General features: G+C 41.4%; 1 protein-coding gene across 1 annotated transcript in view; it reads right to left on the bottom strand.

Annotated features, from left to right (window-relative positions):
* Positions 1-1,997: 1,997 nt before the first annotated feature.
* The window catches only part of galnt2 (UDP-N-acetyl-alpha-D-galactosamine:polypeptide N-acetylgalactosaminyltransferase 2), a 55,193-nt gene continuing 41,178 nt past the window's right edge, over positions 1,998-16,012 (bottom strand). Inside the window, exons 9-16 of the mRNA XM_084365964.1 lie at positions 14,898-14,985; positions 14,660-14,763; positions 12,258-12,384; positions 8,321-8,413; positions 7,318-7,401; positions 6,705-6,831; positions 5,516-5,635; positions 1,998-5,373 (exon numbers count right to left, since the gene is read on the bottom strand). Of these exons, the coding sequence (XP_084222090.1) occupies positions 5,218-5,373; positions 5,516-5,635; positions 6,705-6,831; positions 7,318-7,401; positions 8,321-8,413; positions 12,258-12,384; positions 14,660-14,763; positions 14,898-14,985 (899 nt within the window). The 3' untranslated portion in view covers positions 1,998-5,217. The remainder of the gene's footprint in view (positions 5,374-5,515; positions 5,636-6,704; positions 6,832-7,317; positions 7,402-8,320; positions 8,414-12,257; positions 12,385-14,659; positions 14,764-14,897; positions 14,986-16,012) is intronic.

Raw genomic sequence — 16,012 nt, 5'->3', positions numbered from 1 at the left:
CTGCATTGTACGTGTCCTACTTTACTCACTCCTTTGGAGCCTGCTTTCTCCTGTCCTAATCTTACATGTTGTGTGTTTTTTTTATCAAATCATATTCATTTTATTCATATAGCCCAAAATCACAGTCACATTGTCTCAGTGGGCTTTACAATCTGTACAGTGAATGACATTCTCTGTCCTTAAACCCTCGATTCGAGTGAGGAAAAACTCGTCTTATTGGTTTAAAAAAAAAAAACCTTTTAACAGGGGGACAAAAAAAGGATGGAAGACTCTAGCTATAGCCACTGTATAATGGGTCGAACAATTATCAGCCTGTTGGATGATCAGATCTGATATTCAGCATTTTTCTGATAATCAGAAACAGTGTTTTTTTGTGTTTTTTTAATCCAATTGCCAAGAAAATAAATTAAAAGGTTAAAGGTTAAAAAGGTTTTACTTCAATTCTGTTGCAGCAACCTGCAAAGTAACTAGTAAATAACGTTACCACATAAATGAAGTGGAGAATAAGAACAGTATTTGCCACCAAAACATGGAAAATGGAAGTACAAGTACCTCAAAATCCACTGAAGTACAGCAATAGAGTAAATGTACTTAGTGACGTTCCTTTACAGCATATGACTGGTTGGAGGTCAGGCTGCTATTCCTACAATATAAACATCTTATCCAGAGTAACAGCGTTTGACTGATGGATGGAGAAAGTTCCTTCTTTAAATATTAACGTTTCAGAAAAACACATTAATTTCTTGTTTAGCTGCCACGTCGCCCTTTTCCTGCACAACAGAGGATTTTGCAGATAGTGGTCCAGATTTATTGTTGCATAACTGTGAAAACTGCAGCCGACAAAAACAGAAACATCAATATTTTACTGTATCTCGACATGTTTGTGTTGGTGCTTATGTATCTGTTGCAACATCAACCGCTGAGGCAGACCAAAATACTTGACACCGTTTAGTTTATATATATAAATGCTTTTATTTAAGTTAATCATTTCTCCTCATTCAAAGTTGAATTTCTGCAGTATCTATAAAACAGGAAACAGTTAGAAGCGCTGTACAGTCTGACAACAAAACTAGGAACCGCAGCTGAGTACACTGTGTATATATGTACATACTGTACACACACTGATGTAGGTATATACAAAAATATACACTTTTACATGTGCGACCCCTCGAGCCATATCATTCAGTGAAGCCACGTTAACATCATGTCCCTCCCTACTGATTCATCTGTTATCAGTCATTACTGGTTGATGAGACTTGTACAGTATAGTGTCTTATGTGCATGTTAAGCCCCTCTCGTGCCCTCACCCACACACACTGTTACTGTCACTCGTAGCTAAAGATGGAGAAGCTTAAGCAGTCCTGAGCTGGAGGTCTCAGCGGGGGCTCTTCACACATCTTCTTCTTTTAACCCTAAGAGAGGATTTGAGGCGGTCTGAAGGGGAAAGACATCCTTCTTGTTCGGACAAACTATGACATAACTCTTCTCCTTGTTTCAAGGAAAAGTTGAGCGAACACAAAGCTTGACCTTTACAAATCCTCTCTCAAGTCCATTAAAAAAAAAAAAAAAACGTCCACATACACAGCGAGAATGAATGATGTCCTACTGGTGCGGTGGGGAAGACGCTCTCGTTCACTGGCTGGTGTTCAGCTAGACGCCCCCCTCTTAATGTTGATTATGATGCCTGTCTGCAAGATTGGCAATATTCTTCCTCTCTTTGAAATAATACTATTAGCAATCGCCTCAAAAGACATTTCGCAGACTCATTTAAAGACATAAATTCAGTGTGTCCATTATAAAACTGACACCAGATCAGCTGCTAAGAGTCGTCCTCCCCCCCGGTGTGTCCTACACGTTGAACTGAGACTGGGAAGAACAATGAAATATGCAACAAACTGTAGGCGAATGAGTCCTCTGCTACTCATTCATTATTTCCAAAGACGTCTCTCTCTTTTCATTCGTCCTCATACAGAGAAAATAGGAAGGAAGCTTTGGCACATTGTGCTAAAGATGTAAACATTTAATCATCCAATCAAAATGAGGCTACAGTCATTTCCTCTGTGTCGAACATAAAAAAGCAATCTTTTCATCTTCACAAGAATAAGACTAGTTTTAAAAAGAAAAAGGCTTCAAACAACACATGTGAACTTTTGGCCACTCAGGTGTGTCTGTGCAGTCTCCACCGCCTGGATGTTTTAAAAGGGCTGAATCAAATTTTAATTAGCAAAACCAAGGACAAGAATGTGATTGTTAAAAAAAAGTCAAACTCTGGGGTGGTGCATTTTGCATCAAAAATGTACTATCTTGAGTCCCTTTTTTCTTTTCTTTTCTGGTTTTCTACTTGTTACCCACAAGAAGTGTGACAACAGGGGGCGCTGTACACCATTAAAAACACGTTACCCTCACTGACGAGGAGGAAGGGCCAGATACTTTGACCTCCACGAGGTTCTCACAATGAACATTTCAGAATCAAATGTTAATACTTGAGTGTCAGAATGACACCGATAACCCCGGTGACCAGATCAAGATCTGACATCATACATATGAAAGAGATGTAAAATGATAGTGCCTGCACCCAGCGTATCAGAAGAAATCACAAACTTCAAAGCAAAACCAAAAAAAAAGTGTGTGGAAAGATGGCAGCATTAAAAATGTGTGGTACTTAATTTCCAATCAGCTCTTCAGTATTACAATTATTGATTTGCAACATTTTTATAAAATAAAGACAACTTTTTCTTTTTTTCAAAACAGAATGGCAAAAAACAAAAACCCTTTTCCATTATTTCTCAGTAAATTCACCCCTCATGAAATCCAAACTGAAACCCTAAATCCGCTTTGGGCCCCTCGAGTCTGGTCACCATGGCAACACAAAACTCTCCTCACATCTAGGTTCACCTTCGGGTCCGGCCTCGTACCCGCAGGCCCACAGTGCAGCAACCTATCAAGTCACAGGATAGGCCATTCAACCAGCCGCTGTCTCGGCTGCACCTCTCTCCACTCTACTCGCTCTGCTTTACAGTTGGATGAATGTGTCAGACAAAGGCGCACATCGTGTTCAAGGAACAAAATGGAAGAAAAGAAAAGACAGGTGATGGTTCAGGGGGATGGAAAAGTGTCAGACGATACAGCGAAACAAAAAAAAAAAAAAAAGGAGAATTTACGAGTAAGGATCGTGTGAGGATATCTGACATTAAAGAACACTTGAGGCTGCAACATGTGATTTCTGTTGTACAGTAAAAAGATGTTTCATGTTAATCCAGTTGCCTTGAAGCTGCCAAGTGATGAGTCGCTCCGAAATGTAATCAAAAACAATTTCCAGCACCATCATTACTCATCAGTGACTAACAGCACAGAGGATCACAGAACCCAGGAAAGTCTAGCGTTGTAAACAGACACGTGCGCTGCAAATAGTATCAGTAATACTATGGGGGTAACAGAAAAACGGAGAACTGGCACTATGCTGTTTGGCGACACTGAAATATCGTTATGAGAATAAAAGTGGCTCGCTAAAATAAACAAGACGTGTTCTCATTTTCTGAGCGGTCCTGTGCGTGCAATCAAAAAAAATCTGCTCACCTTCAGCAGAAACAGTGAGGACAAACAGTAAAACCTTGTTTATTGCAGCTTCACACTTCCGAACAGATGGCTCATCTACCAGGCACAACGAGGAGAAAAAAACAAGTGGATGGAAAACACTGCTACTGACCGAGTGAAGCTGTGCGAGCTTGTTGGTGATACATGCAGCTTTTCAGAACACATGTGCATGCACATTTCATACAGTTTGACTAAGGTCAGTACTTTTCTTTTTGCACGACATCTGTTCTCAGGCTGGAATAATCAAGGCTTTACTTTGTCAACAAAAAAAGAGGGATGTCAATGTTAGCCACGTACAAGCACCGGTGTTTCCTTCTACTGCCGTGCAAAAGCATATGAGCCTTTTACAGCCAACGCCTGTCAGCTCGAGGGAAAAAGCTGCAACTTTAAATGCAGTCTGAGCGTGATTATAAGACGTTAGCCTTCCTACTAAGTCAATATAGACACAGGCAAATGGAAATGATCTGTGCAGGAAAAAGATGTACAAGCTGAACCGTAGCGTCAGAGAGCAGCGTGAGCATGTGAAGAAAAACTCTTAATCGCTTCTCTCGTATTCCTGAAACACAAAACATCCTTTTGAAATTTGGTTCCATAATTTTTTTGATAGTAGTAAACAAAAAAAGACAGAAGAGATTTGTTTCTTGTTTCTTTTAGAGACATAATGGTGCAGAAGTGACGATGCTGTAGCAGCCAGTGCCACAGCCTGAAGACAAACAGTAAACCCTGAGGGTGGGCTTCAAGACACTTCCTGGTTTCAGGAACTGCACTTCCGGCCAATCCGGTGTCAGGCCCCATCCTAATTAGAGAAGCTCCGCCCTGAAGCCCCTTCCCCTCCCCCCCAAGACACAATCTGTAGGAAAAACTGTATAGAAAACAAAGCAGAACACACAGCTTTATTCTCTCCACCTCGGCTGATTTTTTCTCTGTCGATCCTGTAAACCAATGAGAGTAAAACGAGAGGAAATCTCAAGGAATCAAGTCCATTTCCTCCCTTCACATCGCTCTACACCCACTCAACGAAACCACAACAGAGGTGTGGTAAAAACAAAGAGAGCACCGGAGGGGAGCGACCACACCGAAATCCAATTCTTTCTCGAGAACGAAAAAAAGAGCTCCTGCGAACCTCCGTGGAGAATTAACAGCAAGAAATAAAAAATATTAATAGGAAAATAAAATAATTACAAAGTAAAAACGTTTTTTTTCACCAGCATTAAAGAAAGTAAAAGAAACAGAAAGATTTCACTCGCCATTTTCATCTGGAACCATCAATGAAAAAACACTGAGGTATGTAGTTTGGATGGAAAGCTTCTTTCCTCATCATGATCATCACCGTCTACACCCATCCACCAAATACAGTCAGTTTCCTGTTTACTCCATTATGGTCTACAAGCCCCTCCCCCACTGGGTGTGGCTCTTTGTCTTGTTTATTTTGAGGAGGGGTGAGGTGGGGGAGAGGTGTATAGACCTGCCTGGCTGCATCTCTGAGGAAGAGCGAGAGGGATCCATTAATCCATCAAGTTTTGTCTTTTCTCCTCGAGTCCGTTTCCATCTCTTTATCCGGGCCTCAGAGTCTGTCTGTGTCTCTATCCAATATCCAACTCTTCCCAGGGTCTCTAGCGCCCCCTATGATTGTAAATTCAGGGTGAACTTCCACTGTTGGTTGAGGCTCGGGCTGCAGACTTCTACAGTGAGTCCGCCCATCCTGGCACTGCGGCTGTCGAGACAGAGGTTACTGCCCACGTGACGAAGCTTCGAGTTGGACTCGATCTGCTCCCATTTCTGGTGAGAGACAACAACGTCATGACGTAAACAGAATATGTAGTGGGTAACTATACAAGAAATGTTTGTAGATATGCTTTTAATATTCTTTTTTTTTTTACAAGTGAGAGAACAGCTCAGTTCTGGTCCAACCAAACTTTACCTGTCTGCTGTCATTCTCTCGACAGCCTTGTAGTTTGATGAGCGAACCAGCCGTTCTGTCCACCACAGTCAGACACAAGTCCATGTGTTTGACTGACTTATCCTTGGTCAGGGCCCACTCCTTAACAAAAGAAGATGCCAAAATATTAGTATAAATGCACCCACACATCTGCATGCCAGCACACTGGGGTTCTGAGCAAGAAATGACCCAAGTGGTTTTATGTGGAGTCTCAATATTATGTTTAATTTCATAACATAATGCAGCGACAGAGTTCGTGTTCTCTCAAAGTTTTGTTCTATTTTTTAAACAAAAAACAGCGTGTCGAAATTAAGTTGTTCACTCCAATTACTTAATTATATTGAGCTTACCAGGTTGCAACTAGAGAAGGTGATTTCTGAAGAAAGTGTGTTGTGAATGCTAGATGTAGGAAAGCTGATGCTTAACTGCACGGCTGCCTTTAAAAGTTGAGTAATATCAATAATGTCTGGAAGATGTGGAATATTTCAAGGCTTGTTGAAAAGTTGACGCTAAACTGCACCGCTGGCATTAAAAGTTTGTTTTGAAGCAGCTGATGGAAAATGACGAGTTGTAAACATTGTGAAAGAGTCAATTACTATTACTAAGACCAGCTCTGCCGTCTTTACATGAGCAAATAAAGAGGAACACTGTTGCTCAATTATTGTACTGCGCTGATTTAACAAATAGCAACAATAGATAATAGTAGTGGGGCTCAGTGACTTTGTCTTTAACTCTTTGTGGCAGTTTTCCCAGTAAGAACAAACCTGTCATTCTATTTTAAGGTACAAACTATTTGACAAACTGGGCGCACACACACACACACACACACACACACACACACACACACACACACACACACACACACACACACACACACACACACACACACACACACACACACACACACACACACACACACACACACACACACACACACAGTACTGTACTGTACTGTACACCCTGTACACCCATGTTAAAATAGACAATTCTGTATAGATATACATATATAGACACATTCCCTCTTTATAAGTCCTACAGTCTGTGTAGCATTCGACCTTTAACTATTGAATCTTTTAACCCCGTGGGCTCTCACCACCACCAACTGCCACCCTGGTGTCTTTAGAGTAAGGTTTGACAAGCTGACCTGTGTGTGTCGTCCCTGTAACGCTACCTGGTTTCCCCCAGCGTTGTGGCATTCATAGACGCCCACCACCCCGTCTGCAAAATGACCCAGGGTGTCCAGACAGTTTCCTCCCTGCTGCAGGGCTCCAAACGCTATGTCCTGGTGATCTGGGACTCTGAGCACACAGAAACACAAACTTAATTGTTTAATAGGAAATGAAGAAAGGTAAGAGCCAAAGAAAATGAAATAGAAAGTTAATGTACGATTTTCATCTGATAAATTACACAATATAACCTTTATGTTATTACATTTGAAATTATTCATATTTAGATATGTTGCGTTCAGACACTAATAATCTCATTCACGTAGGTGACAAATTGAAAACCTGCCAACATCTAATAATGTGCCTGAGTCATAATTGCTAGCATGGGTTAGTCATTAGTGTCACCACAGTGTAAAGCATTAGCACAGAGGAGATCACAGTCATAGTGCTACTCCTGGCATAGCTGTGGCCTCCTACAAACCAGGTCCTCGTAACACTGCAAACTCAGTTCAGGTGAGACGGTTTCCTACATGTAATTTCCGTCTGCTTACCCAAGATTATATATTGTGTCATACTGTGTACCCCATCATATTCCATCAAAGTCTCTCATTTTCTTACCGCAGTTCAGGGTAGACGTTCTCCAGGTACCATTTGAATGGCTTGCAGCCTAATCTCTTCTTCATCTCCAAACGACTCTGGATGCTGAAAGAAAAGAAAGAGATGATGACGCACCGAGAGAATTAGAGGTTTGATCACCAAAACGTTTCCCCGACACTGATTGAATTATAGCCCTCCCACTCTGCCGGTCTGTAAGGGCGGACAGTAGAGGCCGAGGTCACGTCTGAGGCTTCATCCTCTGGGGAAAATAACAGCTTCGGTTTGCACTGGAGTGAGATGCCAAGTGCGCTCCCAAAAAGGTCACATAATAAGCATTTTTATCTTTGTCTAGCTTTTTCTGTAGCTAGTTACTAAGCACGCTATATACTAAACACTGTATGAATGTGAGAGCACCTACTCTTGTGTAGCCTCAGCTGAGAAAAGTGGAAACAGGCAAGGAGCAGCAAAGTAACTGAAATCACCATAGAAAACATAAATTGATCCAGTAACACAGTTAGGCTACTGAACTGCACCTTGGATATTAGCCTTTTATTTACCCAAATCATTCAGATTCCTCTTCTGGGAACCATGTATGTCCATGAACATGTTGAGATTCATGAGCCCTATAACCTCTAACAAGCCAGTTTAATATCCATCTACCACTTTTTCATGGAGCTTTGCCATCTGATTCTTGCTACTCTTCACCAGTGCCATTTGTGTCCATCATGTTCCTTTGCCTTGGCATATCGTGTCATAATTAACCACTAATCCTTAAAGCATGTCAAATAATATGGCAGTCTTTTGATTGGAGCAAATCAAGCTCTGACTTCTTGCTCTCTTTCAAGCCACATTAACTGCCTGGTGTCGCATGAATAAAAAGGGTAACTGACTTCGTTTACAGCTGACACGCTGCTAATTGGCAATCCAATTAATACGCCCATTCGTGTAGCTGCCTTTGTGATTTTATGATCTGGTTATATCAAGCTGTCTGACTCCTGTAGGGCTCACACTTCATGGTACTTACTTTCCGTAGGGGACGTTTCGCGCCGAGGGGACGGCAGCGTAGTAGAAGTTTTTGTACTCGTCCATCCAGACCTCTGCTGCTCTCCTCGTGTTCCTGAGAGAGGGGTGAGGGGAGAAAAAGGAGTTACCAGCCACCTAAGTACACCTTATTTTTTTCCATCATTAACAAAAAAGTCAAAAATCGCCCTAATGTTAATGTGATCTATTCTGGGCTGAGACACATCCTCCATCCAAGTTTCATGGAAATCCATTCAGTATTTTTTGTGTATTCCTGCTGACAAACCAACCAGCCAACAAAAGGACACGGTTGAAAACATAACATCCTTGGCGGAGGTAAAACTACCAGGATGTCCCACTGCATCTGGTCACATTTTCCATTACGCAAGCCAGCATCCTTTCCTGGCTATTCTGACCCACAATCCTCGACGCAGCGGATGAGAGGGCACATTGACTGAGCCCGCTGAGAGAGCTCGACGACAGCTCATTGACAGATGACAGAAGCCGCGATGACAGATGACACTGCATTCAAGTGAAAGTGCGAAACATTTATTGTGTCTGGGGTGTGTAGTTAATTCATCAATATACTGTGTCAGACTGCGACGGATGTATGAGCGAGAGGGCCAGCGTTCAAGGCATGATGTTATGACTGATTGCTGCAGCACATGCTAAAGGTACAAAGGAAAAGTATGTGATTTGGAGCAAAGCATCTCAGTCCTGCTCTCACTTGATAGTTTTTTAATAAATCTCTGCAGCCATTAGAGGGCAGAGTTCCACTGGTTTAACAGACAAAGGTGTGTTTATTTTTCCAGTTACTGCAGACATTGGTCAACAGTGTGCATGTGTGTGTGTGTGTGTGCTGCCAAGCACAGCAAGGTGTTGACATGAAGTCCAACGACATTTTGTTGAATTTCCATTTTTACTGATGATCTAACACAGTGGTGTCAGACTGTGTGTCAGCTGGAGTCCAACACAACTTGCCCATATATTATTTCTAAATGACAGGTTTGCTGGAAAAGATCTTTCGATTCATCAAACACAGCTAAAATGTGTCCCGTTCCAGACAGGTACAGAACTTGTATTTGCAGATGTGACCGGAAAGCTGCCTTCGTTGCTGGAACAAATAACTAACCACAGTGTTGCAATTCCCCTTTTTGTATTGGAGGAAATCTAAATTCTGACAGACGAGCCAGAAAGAACACTGTGTACTGTGACTTTCACCTTCACCAGAGTACTATCTCAACAAAACATCTTTACTTTTACTTCAGTATGACTTTTGGGAGCCTTTTACACCAATGAAGATATAAAACGCCAACACAGTGAACATCTGCTACCGTAAATGTCTCAGCCTCAAACACCGAAGACTAGTTTTTGCCAGCACCCATCTAGTGGAATAAAAATCCCCCAAAGCATGGACACTGGCATCTGTAGATCAGATGACTTAACAATGCATTGGAGGTGACACCAGATGCTGTGTCAGTACTTTTCACAACAGCTACTTTCAACATGGAACCAGCTGTGCAGAAATCTCTGCATTTCCTCCTGATCCACCTGTGCCCCAGCAACAGAGGCAATGCACTCTACAGGGAGCTTTTTATGAGGCCTAGAGGGGCCTTTCTCCACTTTGGTCACATCTCCACATGTCCAATATACGTAAGCTGTATATTTGGGAAATGCAACTCCCACAACAATTATAAAGTCATCCGAGCAGACAAAACCGTGCGCTGTCTGGTAGCTCCCCAGGGCCCCTCGCAGCAGACACAGAGCGGGTGTCTGCAGCTTTATTCAGACTGAAGGGCGAGACATTCAACTGAAGCACTGTAAAAGCACCGACAAGCCGCTCTGCATTGTTGAGGCTGATACTCGAGAACATCGCTCCACCCAATCAATTAATGAACGATATCTTGAAGTGTCGGAAAGGATTATGCAACAACCTTTGAGACACATTTTGAATATAAGAATATACTGGGACCACGGTCAACAGGAGGCGTTGAAGCTGAGTCATATCCAGAGCCAACACATTAGCCAACAAGGCTATGACACTGTGTGATCTAATGTTGAAGTCAAGTAGTATTAAGACGTTAGTGCTCTTTTCTTGTGTGCTGTTAGATTTGTTTCTACATCTTGAGCATCTGTTGGTCACAGCTGTCAGGAAACATTTAGTCATTTTCATCTTTCATTTAGAGTCAAAATTTGTGACACCCTTATTAAAGAGGCACCACAATTATCTTTAAGCATCTCAGAAAGCTTGTTTCAAACACATACTTAAGACAGCGATTAGCTGATACTCAAGATACTCCACATATTGGTTTATTCCACCCCTCGGCTTCATGTTTTTATTCCAGGGAAACCATAGGCACTTTAGATTCCCTGTTATCAGGTTGTTGATGCTCTTAATCAGGGCTGTGTGGGTTTGTTGGGCTCGTTTCCAGGGGTGGATACTTGTGGTTAGAGACAGTTTCAAACAGGAGATCCGTATCTCTCCACGTATCATGTTCCCTAGGACTGATGTTAAGTGATTATGTTGTCACATGCATCAGAACTAGAGGGCAACACACGCACACACACACACACACACACACACACTCTCTCTCACACTCTGACACACACTGACACACACACACACACACACACACACACACACACACACACACACACACACACACACACACACACACACACACACACACACACACACAAAAACAGATCTTCTATATTTAATAAGAGCATTCTTTCTAAATCTGAAGACAATTTCTTTCCCTGTGATTACTTTTTAATTGCTTTTTAATTGTCAGCGCTTGGTTTTAATTATCCAACACTGGTTTAATTCTCAAAGCTGTAGTAAAATAAATAATGTATGTTCCAGTGTTCGCAACAGCACTTGATACAAGGGACAAAATCAGAAATAAATGAAGTAAAAGAAAATGTCTTAAGAGCGTTGCACGGAGGGAAAGTAATTTGGGCAGCATGTTATGGTAAAAAAAAAATCATATTGCAATTATTTGAACAGATATATAATAACTAAAATCCTGATGATTTGACATTAGTTAGTTGCTGCATCTCTGCAGCACTACAGTACTTCATTATGATGCTGTTTTGTCACATGTTGAAAAAAGTGAAAAAATATTCCCTTTTAATAATTTTGCCATGTTTATCAGCTATATTGCGGTACACAACGTATATCTCAATATTTTGAAATCATAAAGCAATTCATAAATGCTAAGACTGGGCAACAGAATAAAACATCACTATATTTTTAACCTAATACCTCGATATCGATATTGCGACAATGTTGAAGGGATGACTAATCATACTTTGACAAAATATAAGCACAATGAGATTTTTGATAAACATTCATCAGCCATGTGGATTCATAAAATTACATCACTTTACTGTAATGCAGCCTTTAAAAGTTATGTCATATCACGACATGTCCAAAATCCAAGAGTCGATAGTCTGGCCCCATCATCAAACAAAATCATGATTACACTATATCCCCAAAAATAAATGTATTAACACACTGATATTAGATTAGATGTCCTTATGGTTTCAGTTCATCATCATTACATTGTGGTAGCTGTTTTTGAGTCTTCATCAGCAGACTGAACTGTAACTGTTCAAGTTTCCTCTCTAAAGAAATAGTTTGACGTTTTGGGAAATTTGATAAGTCGCCTCGATGTGGACAGGTGGGGCTGGGGATTGAACCACCAACCCTCCGATTAGAAGAAGGCCGGCTGAACAGCCGCCCGCTTACATCACACACACTGAAGGTGTAGTCATGAGTGTGACACGTGTAAATCGGAAATATTGTTGTTCTGCAATTAAATGAATGAATGTGATGTGATGTGATGAGCCTGAATGGTTACTGACTGCTTCACCTTTTTTTATGTGTGTGTGTGTGTGTGTGTGTGTGTGTGTGTGTGTGTGTGTGTGTGTGTTACCTTGCAAACACAGTCCCGCTGCCCCCAGGGAAGGTGTATGGATGCTGCTTTCTGAAGACGTGGCCAACTCTACTGCAGGGGATGATCTCCAGACTGCCAGCACACTGCCACACACGAAATGAGATCTCTGAAACACACACACACACCGACACACACACACACACACACACACACACACACAGCGACACACACACACACACACACACACACACACACACAGATCACAAGACTTACAACAAACTGTTTTTGTAAATATGTCACAGTTCATTATTAGAAACAGGATGTGAGAGGTCTTGTGCTGAAGTCAACTCAGGACATCTGCACCTCATAAATGTTTTCAGTGTGTTGATATCGTCAGGTTCCCTCTACAACATTGTCGGCATTTGCATAAGTGTTGTCTAAATGAGCACACAAAGACACCAGTATCTGAAGTGTCAATGCAGTTCTGAATCATTGTGCCGTCTCTAGAGGAGCATGAATCATTCTGTTTATACTCAGCGATTTCCCAACTGCATTCAGACAAAAGCATCGTGGAGACTGGGGCTGTTATTATATCATTCTACTGTTTGCAAATGATCTCCATTGTGTACACTGTGGTTATTTTCCCTCAATACCGACTATAATCATTATCACATTAACACTGTAATTTTCTAAGATCAACTGAAGTCTGGAGGACTCTTTCCCCGAGACATGACCACCGAATTACTGAACGGTTTTCTCTTCTTGATCACTTTCTTGGCATGGAGACCGAAGATGAGTTCATGAGTTAATCACAGTGTGGGAGACACATCATCGGTGCCACTTCAGTATCGAGTCTCAAGAGAGGGTGCAGATTTTTTTGTTTTTTGAGCCAAAAGTCATTACGATGGAAAGAAATTGCAAAGACTGGCGAAATATGCTTTTTTTGCTGAGAGTTAGATGAGAAGATCGTTACCACACATTGCGGATTGTTAGATATCAAGCTGTCAGTAGTTTGTTAGCTTAGCTTAGCATAAAGACTGCCAGCCGAGTGGAGCGGCTCTGACTCTGTCCTACACATAGCTCCCTATAAAGCAACAACAACAAATCATTATCTTTACATTTAAACTTTTGCTAAGTGTTAATTACTGATCTTTTTTCCCCCAATTCCCCTCCCTGGGAGGCTTTGCCTTTTGCCTGCCCACCGCTGTTAATTAGGATTTGTTCTTAATGACTTGCCTTGTTAAATAAAGGTCAAATAAGTAAGACAAATAGTGTGGATAAACAAGAGCAGTCTTCCTGGAAGACTTTCAGCTATATAAACATCTGGCACACTCATACAAGATGGAAGATGTTATTGCACTTGACACTTCAGTGAAAAGGACGTCCAATTACTCTTAAAAAACATTTCCACTTTTCTTTTATCTCAGGAACATTTACACGGAAACTGCAGATCAATTCCATTTATTTTGGGTCTATTCTTATCATATTGTTTTTTACATTTCTACTCCCGCACTGCTGCTTCTTTTCCTGTGCTGCTGTGTCAAATTGAATTTTCCCTCAAGGGATCAATAAATGTACATCTTATCTTGCATCTCTCATCACTTAAGAGACTTGAAATGTATCTGAAGAGACAGAGATCTCTGGTATCATTCTCATCCAACTCTTACAAGAAAGATGAATGTGTGTTTCCTGACATGTCAAAGTATTTCTTTCTTTCCCATATTGTAGAAAGTAAGATTTCCGTATTGTTTTTGATTTCAATGCAATTCTAGGTGCTATATAAATTCTGTTAAAGCATCAAAATGCTCAGTCTCTGGAGTAATGCGCACAGCCTGTATTTAGAAACTGTCTTTAAACGAGCCGTCAGACTTGCGACGTCACAGCTACACAGTCATCACCCTCAGCCAAGTTCGTGTTCACAAAAAAAACCCCATCAGAGCTGATGTGGAAACACAGTGCCTGCTCAGGCCTGTGAGAGCTGACCAGTCAGAGGAGACCGGAGTATTAAAGAGACAGGCACGAAAATGGAGCAATCAGAGAGAGGATGAATAGAGGTGCCGCTATGAGAGAAAGAATGTGTTTTTTGAACATTAAAGCATGTAAAGATTTTCTTGTAGACACCCAAAATAAAAGTATCCACATGAAAATTAGCATAATATGAGACCTTTAATGCCTCTAATAAAACTCTGTCATATTTAGAGGCTGATAAGTCAGGGTGCGACGCATCACAGCAGCTGCGTATATTAAAGATAAACGCTGACAGCAGTTTAAGTTTATTTATGCTCTTTAGTTTGCTTCTTTCACTGACTAAGACTTCCTATTCCTCTGACATCCATCATTGAGTCGTATGTCATCTCCTAACCACCATCAACCGTCTGCTGCTTCATGCTCCGACTGTGACTCTACTACTGAACCCGCATTTGCACCGTAGCAGCACTCACCCAAGTTTTCTCCTCCCCATACATCCATCATCATGTCGTACTTTCCCAGCTGCTCAAAGTATTCCTTATCCATGACAAATAGACCACCTGCTATCATCGGAGTCCTGCGGGGGCAGAGAGAGAGAAAAGGGGGCAGAGCGAGGAAAAGGGTGAGATTAACAGTTGGTAGAAACTGGCAAACAAAAGTGTGTCAGTCGTGTGCGTGAGTGGTTTTTATCTCAGATAGCGTCAGTCTTACTTAATGGGGGCAATCGGGTTGCCTTGTCGGGCTCGTCTCTGATCCAGAGTCATGTAATCCCATTTAAACACCAAATTCCAGTCGAAACCTACCGATGGAAACACACACACACACACACACACACAGACACACACACACAGACACACACACAATTATGAACATTAGTTGGGATTAAGCAGCAGTCTGGTTATATAATTAGATTTGTCTGGATGCATCTGCCATTACCTGAGCTACTGTCTGCATGTTTTAATGTGTCAGCAGAGAGAGTCCAACCCATGAACCTGACAGTATATGGAGCTGTGTCACACTTTCATATACTAGTACTAGAAAGCACAGGAAATTGTATGGGATAGTAATCTCAGAGGAAAGACACTCTGCTGCATTCAGGTGGCGTCGGGTAATGTGTAATCGGAAAAATGTGTTGAGTAAGTAAGTGACCACTCAAGCTGGAAGAACAACTTGAAAACTTTGGTACACAACTTGTCTCGTGACATGGCGGTAGAAAGTAAATGTTTGGTTAAGGGCTAGAGAACGCTTTGCTCACACGTTTTTGTACCATGGTATTACCGTTAGTTGCTGTCCAAGTAGAGTGAGCTAGATCAGTTAGCAATTAATTTTGATTCTTCCCTCCTTTGAACAGTTCCTCCATTAAAACTGAGCATTGCATTGTGGGATGATAGTGTCCACACTCCTCAAACGGGCAAATTTAAAACGTTTACTGACATATTTGACTGTAGAATAACTTTTTCTCGGCCTATGAGAGTGATTTGTGAGATCGCAAATAGTTGGTACGCCGATCCTGGTCCAATATTCAGCACACACAAGAGTAATGTGGAAACTTCAAGCCTCTATTGCACGTACACTGAGAACTGAGCTTACAGGGAAGTAGGAGAAGTGATTTTAAAGATTTTAATGCAGTTATGATTCTTTTTCTTTATAAACTATGTCAGACACACATTAGAAAGTTGTTGCGTGCCTGTATACATGTGTGGAGAGGATCTTTAACCTAGTCTCTTTATGAAAGCACCGCATTGTCAAAATCCAGTCAAACCTGCAGTATGGTAGACAGTTTAAATCCAGTTAGCTGTTAGACTAAACATGCCGAGTATATACTT

The sequence above is a fragment of the Pagrus pagrus genome (assembly GCF_965226575.1).
Source record: "Pagrus pagrus genome assembly, chromosome: 1".
Taxonomy (NCBI): Eukaryota; Metazoa; Chordata; class Actinopteri; order Spariformes; family Sparidae; genus Pagrus; species Pagrus pagrus.
Note: the sequence above shows the minus strand (reverse complement) of the source record. Positions and strands in the feature narration are given on the sequence as shown.